At 43.0% G+C, this 25,678-nt stretch overlaps 1 protein-coding gene across 2 annotated transcripts in view; it reads right to left on the reverse strand.

The window, feature by feature from the left end:
• Window positions 1-432: 432 nt before the first annotated feature.
• Window positions 433-25,678, reverse strand: part of LOC128744441 (E3 ubiquitin-protein ligase Ufd4) — a 58,438-nt gene continuing 33,192 nt past the window's right edge. The window contains exons 3-11 of one of the 2 annotated variants that reach the window (XM_053841460.1): window positions 21,964-22,103; window positions 20,290-21,839; window positions 20,091-20,227; window positions 14,955-15,459; window positions 14,661-14,696; window positions 14,117-14,457; window positions 3,173-7,648; window positions 2,050-3,107; window positions 433-1,983 (exon numbers count right to left, since the gene is read on the reverse strand). In XM_053841460.1, coding sequence (XP_053697435.1) covers window positions 1,701-1,983; window positions 2,050-3,107; window positions 3,173-7,648; window positions 14,117-14,457; window positions 14,661-14,696; window positions 14,955-15,459; window positions 20,091-20,227; window positions 20,290-21,839; window positions 21,964-22,103 — 8,526 coding nt within the window. In that variant the 3' untranslated portion in view covers window positions 433-1,700. The remainder of the gene's footprint in view (window positions 1,984-2,049; window positions 3,108-3,172; window positions 7,649-14,116; window positions 14,458-14,660; window positions 14,697-14,954; window positions 15,460-20,090; window positions 20,228-20,289; window positions 21,840-21,963; window positions 22,104-25,678) is intronic. The other variant, XM_053841461.1, reaches the window with a different exon arrangement.

A 25,678-nucleotide genomic window follows, 5' to 3' on the forward strand; every position in this document is an offset into this window, starting at 1 on the left:
TCCCGAGTCAGGTGTGGGATCGTTGGTTGGTGTTGGGTTGGTCAATGACGATGGTTTTGAACTCACGAGACGACACGACACTACGACAGGTTTCTGACGCTGGTGATATTGAACCGTCTTCACTAGCGCCAGAAGCAAACAGTTGTGGTTCTCGATATAAAAGCTCTCAAATTAATATCGCTGGCAGTTCGTCGAATTCGCTTTTTGCCTTTCATAGCCTGCTACGCGACAGTTGTTGCACACGGTAATGTTGCGCGACGTAAGAGCAAACATTACAAATGTTTAACGGTGGCAAAACGGATCTGGAAGTAAAGCTTTAAACCAATTTTTTTTTCGCAATGAATAAAGGGAAAAAAGTATTCTGAAGGATTTTTCGAATCAGAATGAAATAGACCTCACCAATGAACATTTGAATATTACTCATTTGAGAGTTCATATATTTCAGGATTTACTGATTTTTTTTTGTTGTTGTTCAATAGCAATGATTAGGCAGCAGAATCTGTCAGAGTCAAAGTACTGTTTTTTTAATTTTATTTTTTTCTTTTAACCTGATTATTGAGAACTACATACTGCATTTTCAAACAAACTCCGATTCCATTGAGCGCTTGTGGTTCATTTGATCTTGACGGCACAATTAGGAATATTCGTTCGAAAATTTGATACTTCGTTTTCAATAATAAGACGCGCGCGTGTATGTGTGTACGTGAATGTGTGTGTGAGTGAGTTTGTGTGTGTGTGTGTGTGTTTCTTCGAAGCTGTGTCTGTGTGATACAGTTCTATTTATTACTGTGACAATTATATCTGTATTAAATGTGTTACTTTATATATTCATCAATCTTTCTTCATTGGTGAGTAGCGAAAATTTGCCTAAAAATAATGCCATTCTTGTGAACGTGAGAAGTTTGAGCCAAAAAACACAGGATAAACTCTATGACAGTCACCCAGTCCGTTGGTTTTTCGATAATCAATTTGAATTTTCGACTTGGTCTACAAGTTCAAGTTCAGGTTCGCCTTATGTGTCGTTCTCCACCTTTTCTCACAGCTGCGTTTTTGTGTGTTGTAAGTGTATAGGAATAGGTATGTACGCGGATTAATATTTACATAAAAACTGATACGAATAATAAATGACTTCTACTTAAAACTGTGTTCCTTAATCCAGTTCGCAAACTAACACTAGAGCTTGGATGTATAATTGTTACTCACAGCAAACGTAGCATAGGGGAGCTATCCGATAACTAAACACTGTTGTCCATTCGTCTATCAAGTTACTCTTTTTGTTACGATCTTGTCATCTTTAATATACCTTATTGTGTAAGCTTCTTTAAAAGGAATTGCAATTATTGTTTTTTTTTTGTGTTTTATAACTTAAACCCACAACAAATCGATAACTTTAAGTAATCGTCAACATGTCATTTTTCTTTTTTGTTATATTTATTGTATCCTTGAATTTTGTTTAGATTTGATAATTTTGTTTTTTCTCTCAAGGTAGAGCTCATTACCTAAAAATATATATATTTATATTTTTGTTTGATTTTCACTAATATTTCTTTCTTTTACAGTACAGAGTGTAAGGGATATCAATTCAGCATATCTAGAGTTTCAAGAAAGAGGGATTTCATTATTTAAGTAAGTTCTAGTTTGGTTTCTAAAAACAAACAGCTCTTTTGGCGGTGCGCGCCCCGTCGTACGAAAACTGCAATCTAATTCAGATGGAATCCTTTTTCCTTCGTAGCTGTCAGCAGTCGTTCGCGCAAAATTTCCTCATTTGGATAGTCCGGCAACTTCAGGTAGTGCACACAGGTATTGACCGACGGATAGGAACCTTCGCCGGCGTCTACCTTACGGACCACGGTAAGCCGCGGGTGCAGATTGGCCAAACCACCGGGCGGTAAACTGCTGCAGCCGGTTGTGAATTGCAAAAATGCTTTCCGCTCGCTTGCATTCATGCCCATTAGGACATTGACGAAACGCAGGAAACCGGGGCTGAAAGAAAAGCGGAAAAGTTTGTGACTACATCTCGCGGGGCACTTAACACTAAATAACACCTACCTTTCCTTGGTGTATCCCAGCTTCGGTTCCGTGTAGGTTATGATGTCTTCCCGGGTCCATTCGGGGTTCTGTTCGCCGCAGAGCATTTTGCGGATTTCCTCCGGCGTGAAGGCGGCCAGTTTGTTCAGTGGAAACACTTCACAGAAGCCCCGATGGAATGCGGCCAGCTGCTTGGAAATGCCCTCCTGTAGGCAGAAGTTTATCGTCAAATTGCAGTACTCTTCGACGTTGTTAATCGTGACGTCGATGTTGGATCCGTTCGGAATCAGATCCGCCGACTGATAGCCGTAGTTTTTCGAGCTCGGCAGATACGTGAAGGTAAGTGCCAAATCCTCCAGGGCCACACTGCCCGTTTTGGTGTTGAACTTCAACTCACTGATCTGCAGTAGCTTTTCCTCCGAGCTGAGATCGTCATTCTGTTCGATGTTCTGTTTCTGCTGCACCAGTTCCTGTAGCTCTTTCAGGAATTCATACCTGATCGGATCAATTTCCTGCAGATTTTCCTGCGACAGGATTCCATCGTACCAGCAACCATCGTTAGCCAGCTTTGATTGATAGGAATCCACCAAATCTCGATCGCTATCTTCGGACATCAGCGACGAAATCATTATATCGTCATTCAGAGCGGTTTTACAAGAACCTGCTGCCAGCGAATCTCGCACAATCGATTTGTTGTGGCACAACAGCTGCAGGAAGCTGTTCGACAGTGGAAGATCCACCAGCCGACCGTCCTGCAGTACCTTCGCCAGAAACACCCCCAAGAACCAGAAATAGTTGGCTACAAAATCACAAATCTCCGACTCCTGCGGAAGCGGTGCCGGAAAGAGGCCAGTGGAGCGCCTCACGTAGTACCCGATCGGTTTGCTGCCCTCGCCCAGATCGATTTCGTCTTCGATCAGTTTCGGTTCGTCGTCGCACAGCCACATTCCGAGGTCGCTCCGCTGCAGCTCGGCCGCCACCAAAGCGTAGAACTCCAGCGTAGGTCCCAGTCCGGTTCCTTCCTCGCCGACGAACTCCACTTCCAGTACGGATTTCCGATTGCAGTGAACTTTCATGACCTACGAACCGAAAAAAAGGGGGAAAATTAAGGAACTTTTCATTAAAAATTGTAACTCAAACCCACCTGTTGAGCCCACTCGAGAAGGTTCTCGCCACGGGGTACCTTAACCCGTTCGTGCTTCAGTCGTCCGACGCGGAACTCGTGCTGATCGGTGTGCCTCGGGCTCAGACCCGGAGCTCGCTGTCTCTCTAGGTTCACATCACGCTGCGATTGCAGCCACACGATGCTGCGGGATGCTCCGAAGGCCGTACAGTTGAAGTACAGCTGACGGGTTTCGAACGGAAACAGGAACGGACAGCTTTGGTTGTAATTTTCGCACCACTTTGGCAGACTGCCACTGGCCAGCACGAGCGGATCCTGTATCTGCTGCTGCAGTTTGTTGGTGATTTTCTTGCTCATGAAAATGTCCGCATTCAGGTTGCTACTTTCGACGTCCGGAATGAGATTCTTGTCGTTGTTGGATGGCGATGACGTGAGGGTTTGATTGATGGCATTCAGCTGACCCAGAAGCTGTAGGACGTCCTCGACGGTGCAGTGACTGCCCGTGGTGTTGGAAGGTGTACCGGGAATCGGCGAACTGGGGGACAGAGTTGAGCCACCGCTTCGCTGGGAGAACATCGAAATCACCGGTGTTGTGCGGCCTTCTTCACCACTGCTGAAATCTTCGCGACAGGAAGAACTGCCCGCACCGGCCTCCCGGTACACGATGGTGTACGTTGGCTGCCATATCTTACGGAATTTGTCCTGTTTGGTCATGTTGGTCTGAAGAATCAGTTCCTGGACGGCACGGAAAATGGTCCAGTCCGGTTGAGTGAGAGGTATTTCCACATCGGTTACACCGTTTATGTTCGGACCGCGAAGCAGTAAAGCCAGTGAGGGTTGTGGAAGCGGAGCGTGCTCGGAATGGCCACTGCTGTGGCCACCGTCGGTCGATGCACCGGGCGGCGGTATGTCTAAGTCACTAGTTTGGTTGACATTGGTTCGTCCAGGGCGTGGATCAAATGCCGGAATCAGAGCCGAAAATTGTCTCTTCAGTACAAACTCATCGTCCCAGGATTTGCGTTTGCCGGCTGCAGCCAAGCGATTCTCAAGCGTTTCCTCATCCATGAAGGAAAGCAAATTGCGGGATACCATAACCTGCAGCAGGGTGTTGCCCACCTCCTCGTATTCGTCTTCGTTCTCATCGTCGTCATTCTCATCCTCCATGTCTTCATCGTCTTCTAGGTCACCGAGCAGAGTCGGCGCACGGCACTGTTCTAGGAAGTCTTCTAGCGAAACTTGCTCGCTATCGCTGCTGGTCGAAGTTAGGCTCATGGTGAGAGCCGGATTAAGGACGGCGGTTGGGCCGGATCCGGTTTGCGTGCCCGTGCCGGTGTTGGAACCCGCACCGGAGCTGGAATTATTGTTCCCAATGGCTCCAGCTGCCGCCCCACCACCGACGGATTGGTTGGAATTGTTTGACGAGCTCGACAAACTGGGATAGCTCTGGGCTGTGCTGAGCAGTCCGCTGTGGAAGTTGCTGGATAAGGCTAGCTTCACCAGACTGGTTACCGAGTTGGGTCCTCGGGGGAAGAAGCCGCTGCTGGCTTGAATGTTTGAAGCTACACTGCTCAACTGGTTGTTTGGCTGACTCTGGTTCGAGGCGCCGCTGCTACCGGCGGAAGCAGCCGGAGGCTGCTGATGATGCTGGTGATGGTGATGCTGTGGGTTGTGAGAGCCGGAACTTCCCGACGTTCGCCTGCGGGCGATGGCAGCGAAGGTTTCCAGCAGTCCCGGAGGTGTTTGCGATTCCGGCGGTACGCTGCTTTCGTTACTGGTCAGATTCGGAACGCTTACGCTCATCGGGTTGGCTGCCATGACCGACGACGGCGAGTCCGGGTTGGGTGTGGTTTCTTTCGAACTTCCCGGCTCGGCGGCATCGACCAGGACGATATTGTTGCGCAAATTGTTGGCAACGTCCCGATCGTCCGCGGTTTCCATCGACATTTGCTTCATTTCGTTCAGCACCTTCTTGGTGACTCCACCGAGGGAGGACGCACCGTTGTTGTTGATCGTGTTGTTGAATTTGATTTCTCCAGCTTGAGCCGTTTTGTCAGCGGTTGTGCTGCTGCTGGTGCTGCTACTGGCAACGAAAATCGTCCCGGCATTGGGTGGTTGCAAATTGGCCACCTGCGGTGTCGGTAGAGCGATCTTCACCGACGATAGTAAATTCGACTGCGTTAGCAGTTCCGACGAAAGCAGATTGTTCGTATTGTTTCGAAGCATATCGACGCCTTCGCGCATTTTATCCAACACGTCCAGCTTAGTGGGAAGGTAAGCTGTCTTACCGGAGCTGCTGCTGCTGCTGTTATTCAAATTGATCTTGTTGTTGGTTTCATTAATATTATTAGTTTTATTGTTCTCTTCCGTGGAGGAAGAGGACGAACAAGCTGCCAACTGAGTGCCAAAATTACTGACAAACTGCGGTCCACCCGCAGCACTTATATTATTCTTGATGTTATCCGAAAGAGTCAAATTTTCCGTTATGGTAGCGAGATCTGAGACTAGCGTGGAAGTGCTGGTATTGATTTGTGACAAATCCGGTATGTTTCCGCGTTCACCCAGTGAGTGAACGATCACAGACACTTCCTGGTTGTTAAGATTATTGTTGTTCGTTCCCGGAGCGGACAAATCGTTACTGCTGCTCCCCCCACTGGTATTGGCCAAATCAGAGCGAGCACACGAAAGAACATTTTCCGCAATCACTTCGACTGCTTGCTTCCAGGCAAGATTATCCACCGAGGTGGCTTGTTCCGTCGAAGCTACGGACGACTTGTTCTCCGTTGCTTCCGGTAGACTAGGTGTAGAGCTGGATTTGCGACTAGTTAGAACATTCAATGACTTATCGTACGCTTTCTTAGCTGAGGAAACAGCCGCTCCACCCCCGATTGGAACCAGTCCCGCACCGGAATTATTCAACTCATACGATGCATTAAGATTGTCTCCATTAGCCAACTTCAAATCGTACTTTCCCTCCGCTCCCATACGATAGGAATTGCGCAAACCATGGTCCCATTTGACATCAATCCAGCCGTTATGGATTTCCCCAGTTACCATACCTTCCCCGGGAGGGCTTCCATCCTGATCGTCCCAGTGCCAGTCGACACCACGGACCACCCGAGCACCCTGCGTAATATACTTCAGTTGAGCCCGAATCTGCCGACGTTCCTTTCTCAACTTCGCCTCGTTTTCTTTGGCAGCTGCTTTACCCATATCCTCACATACGGACGTAACTTTTCCGTATAACTCGAAGCCGCTCAAACTCAAATAGTGCGTTTGGCCGGAAGCATTCCGACCGTTCTGATGAATACGAACGTGCCGATAGCCTTGCTGTTCCTCTGCCGGGCACTCGATGGGCCACGTGCAGGTGCTTCCCGGTTCCGCCAAACTTTTGTCGTCAGTGTGCGTCAACATGGTAACCCAGTTAAGTCCATCCTTCGACATCTGGAACATCCAATTTCTCAAAGCAGATCGGCCATAACCTCGAGCGTGGCGCAACGTGTAAGCCGTGGGAATCACATACATTCCCAAATCAATCGCAAACCACGACTTTTTATTATCCTTAGTGTGACAATTCACACTGACACTGTCCCTTGACAAAATATCCTCCAACTTTCCGTACGGAAGCTGCTTCCCTTCACTGCTCGTAACAGTCACTAGTCCATACTGCGCAGGATTCACCCACTCGGTAGACTTTCCATTAGTTCCAATATAGTAAACAATCCCATTCTCATCAAAATCGTGCTGATGTTTAAACTGAACACCGCCCGCCTTCGTATCCTTCAGCTTTTTCAAAAACAGAAACGACGAACGATCCATATCGTACCACTGCTTGGCAACCATCTTCAGCAGGTACTTGTTCAACTGTCCAACCGTAGCCAGGGGTTCCATCTTCAAATTTCGACCAGTTCGATCGAACAGGGTCTGCTCACAGGCGGCTCGTTCCAACCGAAAACTTAACCGTTTCGTAAGTATCTGAAGCCCGTAGCTGCCACCGGGCGAATCATACATATAAACCGGCAACTTCTCAATACTCTCCAGCACGGAGACCAACTTTTGCACCAGAATGCTAGCGGTATTTTTACCGTTCTTCGAATCCCCATACATACACTTTTTAAAGATGGAAATCCTCTGCTTTTGATACTTATTAGCCCGGCTTCGGTTCATGCCAAGCTCCCAGTAATTTTTGGACAAAACTGCCACCAGTGCTTGCACCAGCCCGGAGCTGTGCATTTCGTAGGCACTGATCACCCCGTCTTCGTTGAGCAGCTGAACCAGATCGTTCAGCGCGTTGTACAATTTCTCCTGCCACGTGCTGCCGCCACCCGTTTGCTGTAGCTGGGCACGGACCTGCAGGGAGCTCGTCCGGGGAGCGCACTGCTCCTCCAGGCCGCACTCGATTTGTCGCACGATGGTGCACAGCTTGGCGACAGCGCCCCGTGGGACGGCTTGCGCTGCCTTGAAGTACCGGTTGTACAGGTCCCGAGCGATATTCTTCACCTGCGGCGTGGGTGAGAAATTGGAAAAGTATTAGTAGATATACGTAACGATTGGCGGAATATAAGTAGGAATCATTGTTTAATGACCGCATCAGTACAACGTTTGATAGACAATGTAGTCCCGAATGTTTCACTAAAGACATGTTTAGGGTGTCGTTAAAATTAGACGTATTTCGTGCGTCCCACCACATCACATTCAATTAGAATGCAATGCCAGCAATAAAAAAGTCAAACAAAAACTTTTTCTACCACCACAATTTGTTCTAACTTAAGCTTCAGTATTGTTTTAAAATTTTACTTGTCTAAAACTTCAATGCGCCTAAACATTGCGCTGTTCATTGTATGTCAATTTTGCTTTTATTTTCTGTGTATTTACTACTACTTACTATTTACTACTTTTTTCTCAAATCCGAACAATACAAAAAGTTAAATAAGAAAAAGAAGATTTAAACAGGAATCAAACATGAGTCGCTAAAATCGAAGAAGAAACAAAAGAGGCAACGAAAACCGAATCAAAAAAGACAAAGAGGCGAAAAATTGCAGAAAAAATTAAAAATTGGTAAAAAAAAGTCCCAAAAAAGAGTTTATAAGTGAAAAAGAGTAAGCAATGTCGAAAGAGTTAAACAAAAGTACAAAAAAGCCAATTCAGAATCGAAATAGAGAAAAATAACACAAACAACAAAAGGCTATATAAAAGGAAATTCTAATAGGTTGCCAAGCGAAAGTCATATATGATGTTTAGACGGAGAAAAAAGGGTCAAGAAATCAAAATTAAGTTAAAAGAGTCAAATAAGAATAGAAAAATTATTAGAAAAAGTTCAAATAGACCTAAAGTAATATAGACAAAAAGTAATCAAATACAAGTCAAAACAGAACCCAAAAATAAGTAGAAAGCTAAAAAAGTGTGAAAAAAGAAACAAAAAAGAATTAAAAACAAATGTAAATGAAAGCTGAAAGAGCCATAAAATGACAGAGAGTTTGAAAAAGTTCAAAATAAGTTGATAGAGAGTCAAAATAGAATGAAAACAGTTAAAAACATTATGAGAGCTAAGCGAAAATCAAACAAGAACCAGAAAAAATCAAGATAAATTTAAAAAAAAATGGAAAAAGTTTGAAAGAAATGGTGATATAAATCGAGAGCCGAAAATGAGGCAATTAAAATCAACAAAGGCAACAAAGAGATAAAAATATGGTCAAATCGAGTCAAAATTGCTCAAAAAAGAGTCAATGTTTCCCTGTTGAATACAACAGATGTCGATACTTCGTAGCGCATAGTGTGCATTTCCATAACATCTGAATTTTGCGCGACAATAAAATCTGAAATCAACACCGTTACTCTCTCATGCATCTCAGTTTCTTTTGTGTTTATCGCTAATCGCAATACAACGTTTGACACCTGAACCAATAAATAGTTGGTAAACATTGTTTTTATTTATTGCGTTCATGTTGCGAAATTTAATTTTTTCGAATTGAAATGTCGCAAACATACTTTTCATAAAGCCCTATAAATGTATCTTTATAGGGCTTTAGCTTTGTAGGGCTCTCGGGTGACTGGTAGTAAGATGCTATGGAGAGGCATAGGAAATGTTTGTTTTTTATCAAAATTAGGCAGAAATCATTAAAATTAAGTATAACAGAATAACTGTACCACAAATACAATATGATTAGTGATTGCTTTTCAGGTAGGTAAACATAAATAAGTGAGACATTTTGATTTTACTACCACTAGAAAAGCGCCATCTCTTGCAAAGCAACGGTTCGTATGGTGTCCTATTAAAAGAGTCAAGAAAATCAAGAAACAAATTAAAAAATTGAAAAAGAGCCAAAAGAAAATTTAAATAAAAGTGTTTGTATGTTCCGTCATAACTCCAGAACGCCTTGACCGTTCTCCACCAAACTCTGGGCACACAATTGCCTTAACACAAGGAAATCAGCACTGGGGGGTTGACGAAAGGGAGGTGGTTCCTATCAAGGGGGGAGAAGGTCCAGATAAGAAAAAGGGGTTGCGTTTCTCTTGCATTTAGACTTGCGCAAGTGGCTGGGAGACAAGAAGGCGGGGGGTTACCCTACTAGCACGGTTGTTATAAAGTTGTTGTGGTTACCGAAATATGACCAATTTCAGTCGTAATTCGGTTGCTTCAACTAAATGGGCCTAATGTGTGCTACTTGGGTAGAGCGACGGGGCCCCCAAGGAGGGTAAAATTAAAAAAAGGATTTGTTTCTCTTCCGTTATCCCCTGTTTCAGATAACAAACAGATGCAAAATTGACTAAGTGATAGATGGATGCTCCCCCATCCAGGAAGGGGTGGGGGGGAGGGTAGCGAGGAACGCGAGTATGAATGTATGTTCCGCAATAACTCCGAAACGTGTTAACGGTTTTTCATCAAACTTGGCACACATGTTTCTTGACATAAAATAATCAGCGCAGGAGATTGAGAAAAAGCGTGTTCAAAAGGAGGAGGCACAAAAAGTAAAAAGGGCTGCGTTTCTCTTACATTTGGAACGATGGCAGTTGCACAATCTATACCTATAAAAATGGATTTCTGTCAGTCTGTCCGTATGTTCCTTATAGAATCGAAAACTACTGAACCGATCAGCGTGAAAATTTGCATGTAGGGGTTTTTGGGGCCAGGGAAGGTTCTCTTTTTTTCATGTGTGGACTCATTACTGCGACCAGTATAGTTGATCTATTGTAATATCGCCCAGGTGTTTGTTGTATGACCTGCACTGCATTTCTTTTTGCTATAATCGCTATTGAGTGAGCGATATGCTTATTGAATTTTGCGTGCTTGCGTGTATTGGAGTTTTACCCTTTCTTCAAAGCTTGATCTACTTTACCCACTTATTCCTCTCGCTGCCAGCACTATCCCATATAGTAGCCGTCCCTGGCGAGGACTTATTCGTACCTCTGACCAGGACACTTAACTATAGGAGGGACATTTGCACCGTCAAGAGGCTTCAGAGGGTAAATATAGAATTCAGCACGAAGGAAGGGTAAATGGAGGGGCCTGAGAATAAATCCATGCTAAAGTCACTTGACATCGAATGGCTTGATTCTACTAAGATTCGAACTCACGACAACTCGCTTGTCAAAGCAGACTCGGTAACCTTGCGGCTACGAAGCCCCCCTCTTGATGGCAAAAGACCCCTCCCCCCACTAAGAGGGGGGGCTCCCATACCAATCTATGCCTATAAAAATGGATTTTTGTCTGTCCCTATGTTCCTTATAGAATCGAAAACTACTGAACCGATCGGCGTGGAAATTTGCATGTAGGGGTTTTTGGGGCCGAGGAAAGTTCTTATGATGGTTAGAGACTCCTCCCCCCGCTAAGAAGGGGGGCTCTCATACAAATCTTTACCTATAAAAATGGATTTCTGTCTGTCTGCCTGTATGTTCCTTATAGAATCAAAAACTACTGAGCCGATCGGCGTAAAAATTGGCATGTATGGGTTTTTGGGGCCGGGGAAGGTTCTTATGATGGTTAGAGACCTCTCCACCCGCTAAAAGGGGGGCTCCCATACAAATGAAATATAAATTTCTGCATAACTCGAGAACTAATCAAGCAAATGGAACAAAATTCGGTATGTGGGTTTTTTAGGAGACGAGATATTTTTTCTATGATGGATTGAGACCCCTCCCCTCTTTAGGGGAATTGTGACCCCTCCCTCCTTCAAGAGAGGGGGCTCCCATACAAATGAAATACAAATTTCCTCATAACTCGAGAACTAGTCAATTAAATGGAACCAAATTTGGCATGTGGGGGTTTTTGGAGACAATTTTTTTTTTCTATGGTGTATTGAGATCCATACAACATTAGTTAATAGCAAGACCAGCAAAAACTATCAATAACAACTCTAGATGATTTAGGGCGATACGGCCGCAGGCCCCGAGTGCTGCTGGCAACCCGCCGTTGGAAGCGACGGCCTCAGTGGACGCAGTCCCCCGCAGAGATCGCCTTTATTTAAGTTTATTTATTTTCCTAGGTCTACTGATCTCTATTACTTTTCTTCAGTTGGGTCCGAACGAGCGACAGCGAGTAAGGAGAGGATAACCCCTGTGAAATGGTACTTTCCATGAAAACATTTTCCGTGAAATGGTACATGCCGCGTAAGGTTTTTCGCGAAATGGTATTCCGCGAAACTCTATATTCCATATTATGGTCAACCGAGAAGTGGTATTCCGCAAAATGATATTCGGCGAAATGTTATATAATCATGGTAAATATTTTAATGCTACCGCTTTATTTTATCATGCTAAGCAATGGGGGAACTGTTTTCTACTTTACTGTGAGGAAAATTTGTATATTAAACCACCCATGAACTCCTCAGAAACTTGCAAAACTCGAGATTGTGACAAAGACTATCCGAGATTCACTATTTATGTACAACACAGTTTAATTTGTGGCGATACGAAGTTTGTCGGGTCAGCTAGTAAACAAATAAACAAGTGGCTGGGCGACGAGAGGGGATTTCTGAAAGGGGTAAACAGGGTGACCATTGAAGGGGGGTTTAAAAATGTAAAAAAGGCTTTGCCACGCTTTATAGATTATTAAATAGAAGACAGATCTATAAGTGGCTGGGAGATAACAGGAGGGGGGAACTGACAAAGGATAGACATATTCATATGAAGAAAAAGGGTTTTGTTACTTACATTATGAGAATTTTCGTTACAATAATAGATGGCTGAGAGACAAAGGGGCCCTAAGTAAGTTCGGGAAAAAGTAAGTAGAAAAAAAGCGTCGAAAAAAGTCAAAAATAGATTTAAATAGATTCAAAATAAGTGAGTGTCGACAGAGATAGAGAAGTTAAGAGATACCAACAAGAATCGAACAAATATTGAAAAAAAAAATTAAAAAGTAAAGAGACTCAACAGAGGTAAAACAACCAAGCGACGGAGACAAAAGACGATTAATTTAAACAAAATATGTAAATAAATCAATTTAAACAAACACAGTAAAAAATAGGCAACAGAAAGAATTAAAAAAGGCGAAAAAAGAGACAAAAAAATCTAAAATAAGTCAAAAATGTGTAAATAAAAGGTCAAAAAGAATCAAATTTTTTATTGTTGAGCGTCTTAGTAGAATTTTGAATCTGAGTAAAAAGAATTCTTTTCGTTTAATTCTACTATTATCACAGTCAAAAATAAGTAAAAAATATGTTAAAAATTTTAATTCTATTTTAAAATTTTGCTCAAAGATATCCAAAAAAAATTAAACAAGAGTCAAAACAATTCAAACAAGAGATTCGATAAAGAATCTCTTAAACTCTTAAAACGTAATTTAAATAAAATTCCATAAAAAGTAAAAAAAAAATGAAAATCAAAGTAGTCAAAAAATTCCGAAAGCATCAAAGAATGGACACATTGTGAGATTCAAACAAAAGCCAAAAGAGTCCTAAGAAGTAAAAAAGTAAGACAACTCGAATAGTCAAAAATAGAGGAAGCGTCTGATGTGAAGAATGTTTAAATGGATATCTAAACATACATTGGGTTGTGCAATGGCAGGTTTCGGTTGGTACCCGAATGTTTTACTAACTACACTACTACCGTCCGTTACATGAGGTAATATGAGCTGTCAGTTTCGGAAGAAAAATTACTTGCGAGAGAAACGGTGTAAATGATTTACTTCGCTGCACAAATTCTGTCTTATTCTGTCTTGACACGGTCACTACAAACCTATAGCTAATGGCTATAACCTTTTTTTCAAACGCCTTCAGAGACATATTCTTGAAATGTTACAAAATACCAATCTCCTAGGCTCTCTAACCTCTCTAATGTCTTTCAAGAAGAAATGAGTTGTCATTGATTTTGTGAATTTCAAAAGCAGTTTTTCGTTTGAACTAAAAGTTCTGTTCATGAAAATGTATTCTCTGTGTTCAGATTGGCAAGAAGAATACAGTAAATATATTTTTAAAAACAGAGCCCCTGTTTTGGACCCAGAAACTGCTTCCGAACTTGGGCTTTCCGACGAAAAGTTAATGACTGCTTTATTGATCTCCCCTTAACACAACCTTAAATTCGGTAAAATGGTAACATTTTATTTTTCAAAACGGTAAAAAAAATTTTTGATACTTTTCCGAAGAATTTTTAATTTTATGATTACTCATAAGTCACTTGGTCCAGGAATTGTTCCCTGGGGGACCGCGATATGGCGTTTTGAGATAATGTTGTCAAAGTTTTGAAATTTGTTTGAAATCTGTTAATTTTTTTCGAAAACATCATCGCCTGTGGTCATATCAATCAATTTTAGTTAGTGGTTCTAGGTCATGGTGGGTGCCATCCGGACTCCTGAGAAGGCTCCGGAATCGGGTTTCATAAAGGACAATTTTATTATCAGTAATACATGTCATGCCAAACATAAACATCAGGAAGAAAACACTTGATTTATGTAAGTGGACTATGCCAGATCTTTCCAGAATGTTTTTTCTTAAATCAGGAACTCGAGGCCCGCTTCCCGAAACCCCGACTCACCTGATACTTCTGCGCTTCCGCCTTCGAGCGCATCTTCTTTTTCTTCGTGTTGATCCAACCGGCGGCGAAGTCCGGCCCGAGGGTAGTTTCCGCCGTGAAGGTGTGCTTCGTTCCGCGGTTACTTTCGAAGATGAATCCCGGCAGTTCGTCCTGCAGAATTGTCACCTGATGGCCTTCCGAGTTGTTGATATGTAGCTGGTGTTCCTTTTGGCTCTGCAGCACCCAGTTGCCGACGACAATCCGCGACAGACTGGGCGTCGACAGGATTGGCTGCGAAACCGTTCCCTGCCGCACTGCACCTCGTGCACGTTGCAGCTTCTCCAGGAACTCTCCGCGGTTTTCTGTGGGTGGGCAATGAGAGTTTGTTGTCTTATTGAATAGGACAGAATACTACTCGCTAATGTAAGACTACATGCTAAATATTGAACAAATCAGTTGGGACTATTATAATTGGCTCGCATGGATGGGTCGGACAAATGCTTAATATGTGCGTGTGTTTTTGTGTTGTTAACCATATTATACTTTGTGTTTGTTCCAATCTCACCTTCGCCGGCTAAGGAATCCGCACTCCTTCCCTTGCCTGGAAATGAGAATATTAAGATTGAGAACAAATATAAATCAAAACAGAAACATGGACTGGATGTCAACACAACACTGAACGAAAATGTAGCTTCGGAAATATGAATTGGATTAGGACACCAGTAGTAAAGTGTCGCAATGAATGCGTAGCCAGGTGCAGAAGCCCAATTGACATGCAATTCAGTCATTCTGTCAATGAACCAACATCATGCAAAAAAACACACACACATCGTTTGTTAAACACATTGAGGAAACTCACCGGAACTGTCACTACCATTTTCCGGACTTCCACTGGAGTACATGGTTGCCAGTTTACCGTCCAAGATGAATCGGAACCATCCGTTTGAACCATTGGACAGTTCCAAGGCGGCTGAATCGGACCATACGTAAAGGCAGTCTCGTCCGCGACAAATGCTCCAATCCCGCCAATGGTAGGCTTTACCGGGGAGAATTTCTTTGGCATCTTCCACGGTGCTGGCTGCTGCTACCGCCGGTGGCGGTAAAACCGGAACGACTGGAGCGGTACCGCTAGCTACATCCTGTGAGCTGCTGCTGCTGCTGCCTACGGTGACTTTGACATCTTCCGATTTAATCACATCGTTGCTGTCGGTGTCGCCACTGATGAAGTTGGTCGCGTCACCCATCAGGGCTTGCACCTTAGAGAACACCCCCAGCCGGGCGAAGTGATCGAGAAAATCACTCTGCGTCTTGGACATAAGTTCCTCGATAATGGTAAGTACCACCAGGTGGCCATCCTCGTCATCCTGAAGGGTGGAGGGGAAAAAGAAAAGGAAACCGCATTGATGTTACTGGTTCGCGTGAAAGTTTGGGATCAATTTCATTGCAGTAGGGGTTATCAAAACGTTAGCAAAACACACATAAACGCGCAAAAAACTGACGATGGCTTGTGGTTTAGTAGTTTTGTAAGTAGCGGGGCGAAAGGGTTTACAACAACAAAGTAACGGGAACGGCTGAGCTGAGTGTGAATACGATAGGAAAAGCAATAACAACCGCGACATGTTTTGCTCTTCCGCGTCTGCTACCGCTGCTGATTAGGGATTGATTGCCAATCAGTGGAAATGTGTGGAAATAACACGGTTGCCTATCTGATGCTTATCTGATTTTGCTTGATGATATGATTTTTATTTTTTATTAGTGACGATTACTATAATAACAGCGATTACTTTTTCAAGGCGAACGTCAGCCGTTTTTTGGCTGACTGTTTAAACCTAGGTCCGTCCTCCGTCGGCACTAAGACTCTAGTTACAGTTTTTTTGTGAGATAAGATACTATGAAGACAGGCTAATTTTGACTTGACGGTAGAGGTAGTAGCAACAGTTGAGAGAGACAACGATTGTCAATATCAATGTTTGTTTGTGATGATGAATTTTTGGACAGCTATTCAGTATCGTATGATAAAATCCAATTTCATTATTGTTATAGAAAATAGAAACTTGCGGAGAGTCACGAATAAGTATATTTTATCATTTTTGTTCCCAACCCAACTGTTATTGGTGCGAACGCAAGCAAACGCACCATCTTATACTTATTTTGATCTCTGTCCTTTGACCAATAGGGGAGAGACGAGGATTGCAGTGCTGAATGATTGCTCGACTAACCTGTTATTTTCTTGCTCTTGACTGGCATTTTAGACCTCAAAGTTTAGTTTTTTAAACTGTGGTACTGATTTTCAAAATGACCCAAAACCTGACTGAAGGAAATTATTAAAAACTTTGGAGCAATGATTTTTGAAATTAGATGAATTAGAAAAAGAATTATAAGAGAACAAGACGAATATGAACGCAAGTGATTCGCGCGAATGGTTGATTTCAGACTGGCGCTGATGGGTTAATTTCATCTCATTTCATTGCATTTCACTAGAAACAGCCAAAGAATGAGCACACACCAAAAAAAAGTACCGAGTTCGGTAAAATATCGTAAATTTTACCGAACTCTGAGCAGCAGAACGTTCGGTAAAAAATTTTTATGATGCCAAACATTACTAATGATCCGTAAACGTCGATTGGCACCATCGAATTTTACCGAACGTTCGGCTGCTCAGAGTTCGGTAAAAATTTTTAAGTGTGCATCCCCCTGGTATTTGTACATTGTTCCAAGATCGGTCTACAAAATTAATTTAACTCAGAATGATCCGGGCGTTCGCGGTAGTCGACAAAAGCTTTAAACCATATAGTCGCACCCGCCTTCCAACCCTCGAGATCAAACAGCTAGTGCGCAGTATTTACAGCAGTCCCCCGGTTTTGAATAACAACGTTTCCAATAAGGACGGTATCGAGTGATTCCATTAACGCGGTCGAACATTACAATAGATCAATAATGTTGTGGTCAAAGTGATAAGCCCATACAAAAAAAAACGCGGTCGAACGTCCTTATTGGAGTCTACGTAGCAAATGAGAATTGACTTAATTGGTTCCAACATGGAATAACTTGTGATCCTGATCGTATAGAAGGTTGGTGTCTTCGACAAAGTTGTTCAGTACATCAACGGATTTTCATTGGATTATAATATCACGGAATCACTACGTCTCACTACGTGGGGTTAGCGTATATGTAATACTCTTATACAGGCTGTATCTCGCGCTGATAACTATCTAGAAAGTTACGGTCTTCGGGAAAGTTGCTGAAATGATTGTCACCTTCAAGATGGCATGAAAAATAGCACAGAACTGGCTCACTACGTAAAGCTAGTGTATATAAAATATGCTCAGACAGGCTGTATCTTGCGCTGCTGACTATCTAGAAAGTTGTTTCATCGACTGCCAACGTTGCATTTTGCAGAGAATTTTTGTAAGCGACCAGCATTGTGTTAAATAACGAGCAAAACATTAGCTAATTTTCCAACTAGCTAAATAACCACTGTCACTTAAACAACCTTTGCGAAGAAAGCAACTTCTTGTACATTACCTAAATCATGAGTTCAGGCAAACAAAATAAAATCACAAATACACTAGGGCCATCCGTTGAGTCAATTTTGCATTATTTTTCATACCATCTTGAAGATGGCAGTCATTTGAGTAACCTTCCCGGAGACCGCAACTTTCTAGATAGTCAGCAGTGCAAGATATAGTCTATACAAAAATATTACAGCGCCACGTAGCGAGACAATACTAAAATCCAACGAAAAGCCCTTGATCTGCTCAACAACTTCATCGAAGATACCAACGTTCTATATGGTTAAGATCACGATTTATTCCATGTTAGAACCAATTAAGTCAATTCCCATATGCTACGTAGACTCCATTAAGACGGTTTCCATTAACGCGGTTCCTATTAGTGTCCTTGTTGGGGGGATTGCTGTATAACGGGAATCCGACCCGCATTCCCCGCAGCCTGCATAGATATATATTTGCATCTGCGTAATACGATCTTATGACCAGTCATGTCAACGTAAGATGTCGAAACGTTTTTCTCTCTCTGCTGAATTTATAAAACTAACTAAAATTTATAATATTTCACTTTTACCGTTCTTCGGCGGTTCACTTTATCTGTTCTCACCCTCTTCCTGGTTAGCTTTATCTGAATATCCTTGCTTATCGAGATGACTTTATATTTTCTAGAAGACTTCGATCAACATTAACAGAAAATGTCAGAAATCTTACTTGATCTAAATGGGTCCCATATTTGTATTTTAGTCATTAATTAAATCGATTGTAAATTTTTTTTCGACATCCAACCAGAGCTGGTAATTTTACTCATTATACCTTAGTTCCATTAAAATTCCTAGCCGTCTTCTACATATAAAGAATTTGGGAGATTTCATAAGAATTAAGTATATTCAAGTATCCCATTAATTTGGAACTATGTTTTATCAGAGATTCCCGTACTGACCGTATTCTTATTTAGAATGAAAGCACTTTCTGAACAACGCGGCAATCACATTTGGTAATTTTTACCCCGAATTCCACTGGAATTCACAAAAGGTTTCTAATATATACCCACATTCAGAATTAAACGCGACCGCTGTTCATTTACTGATTAAGTTCAGTTTTATCGCAGAGAAGTTGATACGCAGACGGGAAAACCCGTTCTCAACAGCTACCTTGTTTTGATTTTACGTTATCAAATGATCGTTGTAAATTGTTTTCTTATATTCAGAATGGCTTGAATGTAGTTCCTTTTTTATAACCATTCCAACTAGACATTTTGAAATTTCCATACAGTGCGAATCGTACAATGTAAATAGGATTTTTGTTTGAAGCGATCAGAACTTACAGCTTAATCAGCATTCGTAGGTTTTCGAAAAATTTCAAATTACAAAGTCGTGGATTTTCCTGCCACGATTTCTAGTAACAGAACGGAAGTCTTTTACTCTTTGTTTTCTTTAAAAGTGAAACTAATGAAATATATAAAATAGACATTATTAGGAAAAGTCCACAACGAAAAGAAGAGGATTTCCCATGCATGCTTCTGAGGTTTGTTTATAAAAGCAATCCCGAAATTAGAAATAGTTTAACTTTAACTTTGTAGGTAATAGTTCATCAATCTTCAACCGAGAATTCCAAAATTTCAACTAATCATCCTCAAGTACTCGACTCGAAAATTCCCTTTGACACAATTTGTCAGTCGTAACACTCCGCAAGTTCATTTTTGATAAGCGCTTTGGGCAGCGAAACTTCAAATCCAAATCTAACAGATTCTATTTCTCTCAATAATAATGAAAGGCTGATGTTATTCGGCTAATGAAAGAGAGGTTGGTCAGATAGTAACGAAACGTAGCGCTAAGTTTTTTTTGATTAATAGGAAAACAATAACGAATTCATCAAGCATCATTACCGCAATGCTAAGGTCAGACCAATTGCTTTGAGTACAAGAAGTTTTGCCGTTGTTATTGCTTTTTCCGAGATCCTGACTGTGGCTGTCGTGGTGACGCTGCTGGTGCTGCTGCCGATGGCAGTTTTCGCTGGCCGGAGGCACAGCCGACACCACCGACGGCGAGGAGGTTAACGGTAGCATCGGTGGCGGTGGTGGAATTATGTAAGAGCTAAAGTTACGGCGCGGTTGTGGCTGGTTGATTGGATGTTGCTGTTGCTGCTGGTGCTGCTGCTGCTGTTGCAGCTTTAAATTCTGAACATACTTGTTTACTTTGTCCGCACAATTGTATCTGGCTAGAATGCTAGTGCTACTAGTGATTGGAGGAGGGGGAACGGGTATAGGCAGTAGAGACGGTGTTGGCTGCGATGGCCAGCTGTAGCTTATCTGCAAGCCATAGTGAGATTACTTTAGTGATTGTACCGGACAATTCAGCACGACAACGGGGAAGGTTTTGAATGAGGCGTGGCTTACGAATTTAGAGCGCAAAAATTGACCAATTGGCACTGTGAAAGGTGGTTAGTGTGCGTGGCAGATGGGGAACCATTTCGTTCTATAGACTTACCTCGTTGTCTAGGACACTGGCGACGACTTCGACTAGTAACGTTCCCAGGCTTTGTTCGTGGCTCTGCAAACCTTCGGAGGAACAGAGCCTGGACAACATATCCGACTGCACGTATTGAATCATTTTCTTAATCAAACCTGCAAAAATAGGGCAATTAATAACACAAACAAAACGATGTTGTGATAGCATTGACTCATACCTAAACTTGATCGCCGTACACTTGCCAGCATTGTGCTTTGGAACGTCTTACAAAATATGGGTAAAAAGAATTTCAGATAAACCGGAGCCATCTCTGGATCGCCCCGTGGTTCGTTGTCACCATCTTCAGTATCACTTTTTAAATCCGACCGCGTAGCGGCTGTCATCCATTCGCCGGGCGATTGCAGGATCGTCGCAACTTCACGATGTCCTTCGTCTGGTCGTTCACGGGCTTTGTCTAACGGCGTTTTACCGTCCTCGTCACGCAGGTCCGGATTGGCACCGTGCTTCAGTAGCACTTTGGCAATACCCGGTCGACCGAAGCATGCCGCATAATGCAGAGAGGAACTTCGCTGGCCTTTGTTTACGTCAGCACCTTTATCACATAGGAATTCCACCATTTCGAGAGTACCGAAAGCCGAAGCCCAGTTCAGTAGGGTCTGACCAACATCGTCCATACAGTTGACGTCGATTCCACCCGATTCGATAGCTTCGATGAGTGCTTCCGTGTCCTTACTTCTAATGCAATCGATTAGCTGTCGATGTGTTCGTTCCGTGCTAGAGTCGGCCCTTCGCACGCGTGGTGCCAACTGACCGCTAGAGCCACCTACCCGACCGAGAGCTTGTCGGCCCTCGAACAACAACAAGAGAATGAGATCAGCTAGCCTCATACAATCCAACACACATCGTTCGTCGCCTTTGAAGGCTCGCTCCATCGCTTCTGGCAGGTTCGATCTGAGTAGATCATGCGTGATGGACGGTGATCCTCGACAAAGGGTGGATAGTAGAGAAATTGTCGTAGCGATGGACTGGCTGGATCGACCAGCTTCCGCCGCTCCCTGCGTCTTTGGTGCCGACGATGAAAGCTGTGCTGTAGAAGCTGCTTCCTGACTGTTGGACTGGTTAGCAGCATTGGGAGATCCACTTGATCCAGCGACAAGCGCGGTATTTTGTGCTCCGGCAGCATTGCTTAACCGATTCAACAGCTCAGTTACCAAACCATACTCCGCTAGTGGTGCGGGATCGACACCTTTTCTTGTGAAGCGATCTGCCACCGAGGCGAAACATTTCAGTGCGCCATCTGCCACCAGTGGATCTTCGTGTTGAAGCAACGTACTAAGACTTTCTACACAGGTCTGTACATTGGCACCTTGCGGTTCAACCTTGGTACACAGCCTCGACACCACAGCCATTGCCGAGTGGAGTGTGTCTTTGTGGATCTGCGATCCGTTGTCGCGGATGAACGAAAGGACACAGTTCAGTCCGCCACCTTCGAACACTGCTCCTGCCTCGCGTGTGCATATCAGCTCGAGCACCTTGATGCACTGTTCAGCCAGATCGCGACTGGTTCGGCTCTCCAGGTCCGCCACCACCAGCCGGTTGCAGATCGCTTTGATAGCACCATCGATTGCGACGATCCGTCGTGTACACTCGGATGATACGTCCAGGTAGTAGGTAATGGCACGTGCCGTTACTTCCAGCACATTTTCCGGCGCCAGCTCATCCAGAAATATTTTGCACAGCGCTGGTAGGAACGTCCGCGGTGGACAGCTGGAATGTAGTGTTTTTTTTCTTAATGATGAAACAACTTAAGCGAAAACTGGCTGACCGACTGACTGATCGAAAGAGAACCAGTTTTGCGATGCAGGCCACAGTACGGAATGTAAATACTCACCTTTCGAAACACCGATCCACATTGTCGGACATGAGCAGTAACATGCAGAGCTGTTCCAGGGCGATCAACTGCATGTCCCGCTCGTCGCCCTGGCCCATCGAGAGCCATTCTAGTAGCGTTTCCGGATCGACGTCACCCATCTGGAAGAGAGCAAAAAGAAAACGATAAAATGTATAATTAATTGCGTCATCTCTACCGTGGTGGATGTAGAAAGCAGATTTTCTTCACAATATTTAATAGGTACAAGCATTAAAAACTCGCATGGAGAAAGATTTATCGTATCGTGAGTGTGCAGCACCACTTATTCAAAGTTACATTTTATAACCACTCAAAACCTTAAACTAGGAAGCATCAGCAGAGCGCACTGAGGAACAGGAAAAGGAAAGTGTAATCTAAAGTTGAGGTGCATTGCATTGCTTTGAAATCGGGTGAAATGTAGGTCACAGTTGCAGTTAGGAAAACCAGTCAATGAAGAGGAGGGATGAAACGAAATTCTCCAGCGCCATACTGCAGCTGGCTAGCAGGCGACTTCATCTTAATGGGGTTATGTAAATTGGATCTGTGTAACGTAACCAAACCGTACCGTCTGTCTGTCTGGCGACGGATGGTAAGCATGCATATCAGCAAAGCACGCTTGACGGTAGCCTACATGGAACGACTTCCCCGGACGACCCTCCCCTCTTCTTCTGCATACACGGTGCAGTCATCCACGATCGGTAGCCAGCCAGACATCGAGTGTCACGAGCATCGCCTTCACCGTTCAGAGCCAAAAAATCATACATTACTGAATTTTCGCCGGTGGCGAGCGGCAGCGGACTCGGTTGATTATGTACGAATGGATGCTGCACGCTCAGATTGGAGTTGCAGTGGGGCACACATAATTCAAGCACTAATGGTGATTCATTTTGCCCGCTAACCACCACCAGCGTGCAGCGTTTGACTTTGCCCTGCTCTGCTAGATTGTAGGATGTACACGTTCCACGTTCCGTTCCGACAAGACTCGAAACGGTTCAGAGTCAATTATATATTGGATTGGTCGCCCAGTCTGATATTTTAGCCGAGATGATTGCGGCGCAGTCGTCGCCTCTTTGGTCTGACCTATTTGATCTTGCCCAGAAGGGTCGCTCTTTGCTGTTGTAGACAAAAACAAAGACGAGATTGCAAAAATTGAACGAAAGCAACAACGAGAAAGCTCACTCTGGGCAGGCTGTAAAATGCTGGGCTCCGGGGGAATTACTGTCGTAAGTAAGAGGATTTATAAAACGATTTTTCGATCACGGAAGTTGAAGAAAGGTGAAAAAACACACATCTACTGGAATGGATTTGCTAGTGAGTCACGCTTATCTGTTATTTACACTTTATACTGAAGATTATATGAAGTGTATCTAACAGATAAGAATACCTTTAGTCAACCCACTTGTATAATGTTTTAGCTTACCACCCGAGTTGGAACTGTTTGCATTTTGATTGTACATATAAGTAGTTCAATCAAAAGCGGTGACTTGACATAACTATCAGAGTTAGATTGTTTGTCATAATTAGAAATTGTTTATTTTCACAATTAGAACTTTTTACTAGCAACGGCTTTCAAACCTACATGCCAAATGAAAACAAACAGTAAAATCCTAAGCTACACTAGATATTGAAATCAGAATCTGATTCCGATACAATTTCCGGCGTCACAGACTGTCATGATGTCGGCGAAGATGTTGTAATTCGTTAGTCTGATATTTTTCAACACAAACAACCCAAAATGAACCAATAGGAACACAAATCTCGGACCATCAGTGATTATCAATTTATTAGGGCTCGACCCAAGGAACAAATTCCATCTGGCATTTTCGCACTGATAGTGAATTGAAAGCAGCCCGACGTGGGTGTTCGCGGTAGTTGATAGAAGCTTTAAACCATAGAGTCGCACGCGTCTCTTAGCTTTCGAGGGCTAGTGCACAGTATTTATAACGGGAATCCGTCGCTAAACCCCAAAAAACGAACGCTACTAAGCGCTCCGATGTCCCCACAGCCTGCATAGATATATGTTGGCAACTGCGCGTAATGCGGTCGAATGACCAATCATGTCAACGTTAAGACATCGAAACGCTTTTTTCTCCTTTCTGAATTTATGAAATTAACTAAAATTTTTTATACAGCAACCCCCCGCCAGTCCAGCTGACTTGATAAAGCCAGCGGATGATATAAATAGCACTTGAACTGTTAGCCATAACAGCTAAGCTCAACCAAAGAAAGTCCCTGTCAAAATCAGCAAAAAGCGAGCCTGGTGCAACCAACGAACTTTGGCTGTATTTTGATGTAGGACTACGTCTTTGATTTCTATATTGGGGTGCACTTTGTAAATCCGTAAAGCGGACATGTGACGAGAAGTGGTTATAGTTTGCACGCTTATAACTCAACTCAGTCATCCCCCAATAGATTCCAGACATATTGGTATCAATCGATTGGAAATTTTTTCAAAAAATCCTTTACGATACAGCAAATGACGTGTTTGCCTAACAAACTTCTAAATAATGGAAAAATGTTAGGCGTTGTCTAACTAAAAATCCACACTCTGTAGTGCTAAGTAGTGCTGATTTACCGTAGAGTAATGATGTTTCCATACCACAAGCAGTACGGTTGTATACAACCACATACAAATTTAAACTCATTCCGGTATTTACACGTGCATTTAATGGTGGTTCAAGTTATATTTTTCCTTTATTTTTAATAAAAAAAATTACAAAGCCCCTTCTTCCCAAAAGGTCGAAGATTCATTACGACGTTCAGACTTATACTAATGCGATATCTGTGCTTGGGAAGTACGCCAGAAAAAGTAATAAAGTCCTCTTGTTCTAACACAATTTTTAGGACCGCTATAAACCTAGATCAATTTGATGTTTGTGTTAGAGAAGTGCGCCAGAAAAAGTGCTGAGTCTCCTCATCTCAGCTAGATTTCTCAGGTTCGCGTTAAACCTAGTCTGTATTTGATGTCCTGAAAGTGAACAGTTATAAATAAATGTGTGAGACTACGTGTGCGAAGAATTAGCGACTGTTTAATCCGAAAATAAGGTATTAAATTTATAGGAATGTTTCAGAGCATTTGTAAAGTAAATCAGCGATTCACTTTACCTTTTCTCACCCTCTCCTTGGTTAGCGTTACCTGAATTACCTTGCTTATCGAGATAACTTTGTTCAACATTAGCAGAAATCTTCCTTGACCCAAATGGGAACAGCATTGGAAGGAATTATATAAAACGCAGAATAAAAATCAACAGGAATTTTGCATCCCATAATATTTGCATTTTATTCATTGATTAAATTAATTGTAAGACTTTTCTGATAGCCAACCTGATCTGGTGACTTTGCTCAATATCCCTTAGTAACATTAAATAGTAACTAACCGTGACAGAACCAACTGCCGTATCAATAACATATGTACAGTATATGTACAGGGAGACAGCATGACGAGTCTGAAAGAGGGCGTCCAAATGAGGGAAAAAGACTTCTTTTCTCTTTCATTGTAAGGATTTCTACAAGAAAAAGCACAAGTAGCTGAGGGACAAAAGAAAGGGAGCTGATAAGAGGAGAAGGGAGCGGGCCCCGTCACCGCAAGATTACGGAGTTTGCCTTGACAAGCGAGTGGCTGTGAGTTCGAATTTTAGTAGAATCAGGCCCCATTCGATGTCAAGTTACCCTTCTTTCAAGCTGAATTCTAAATTAA

Source organism: Sabethes cyaneus, chromosome 3 (assembly GCF_943734655.1).
Source record: "Sabethes cyaneus chromosome 3, idSabCyanKW18_F2, whole genome shotgun sequence".
Classification (NCBI taxonomy): Eukaryota; Metazoa; Arthropoda; class Insecta; order Diptera; family Culicidae; genus Sabethes; species Sabethes cyaneus.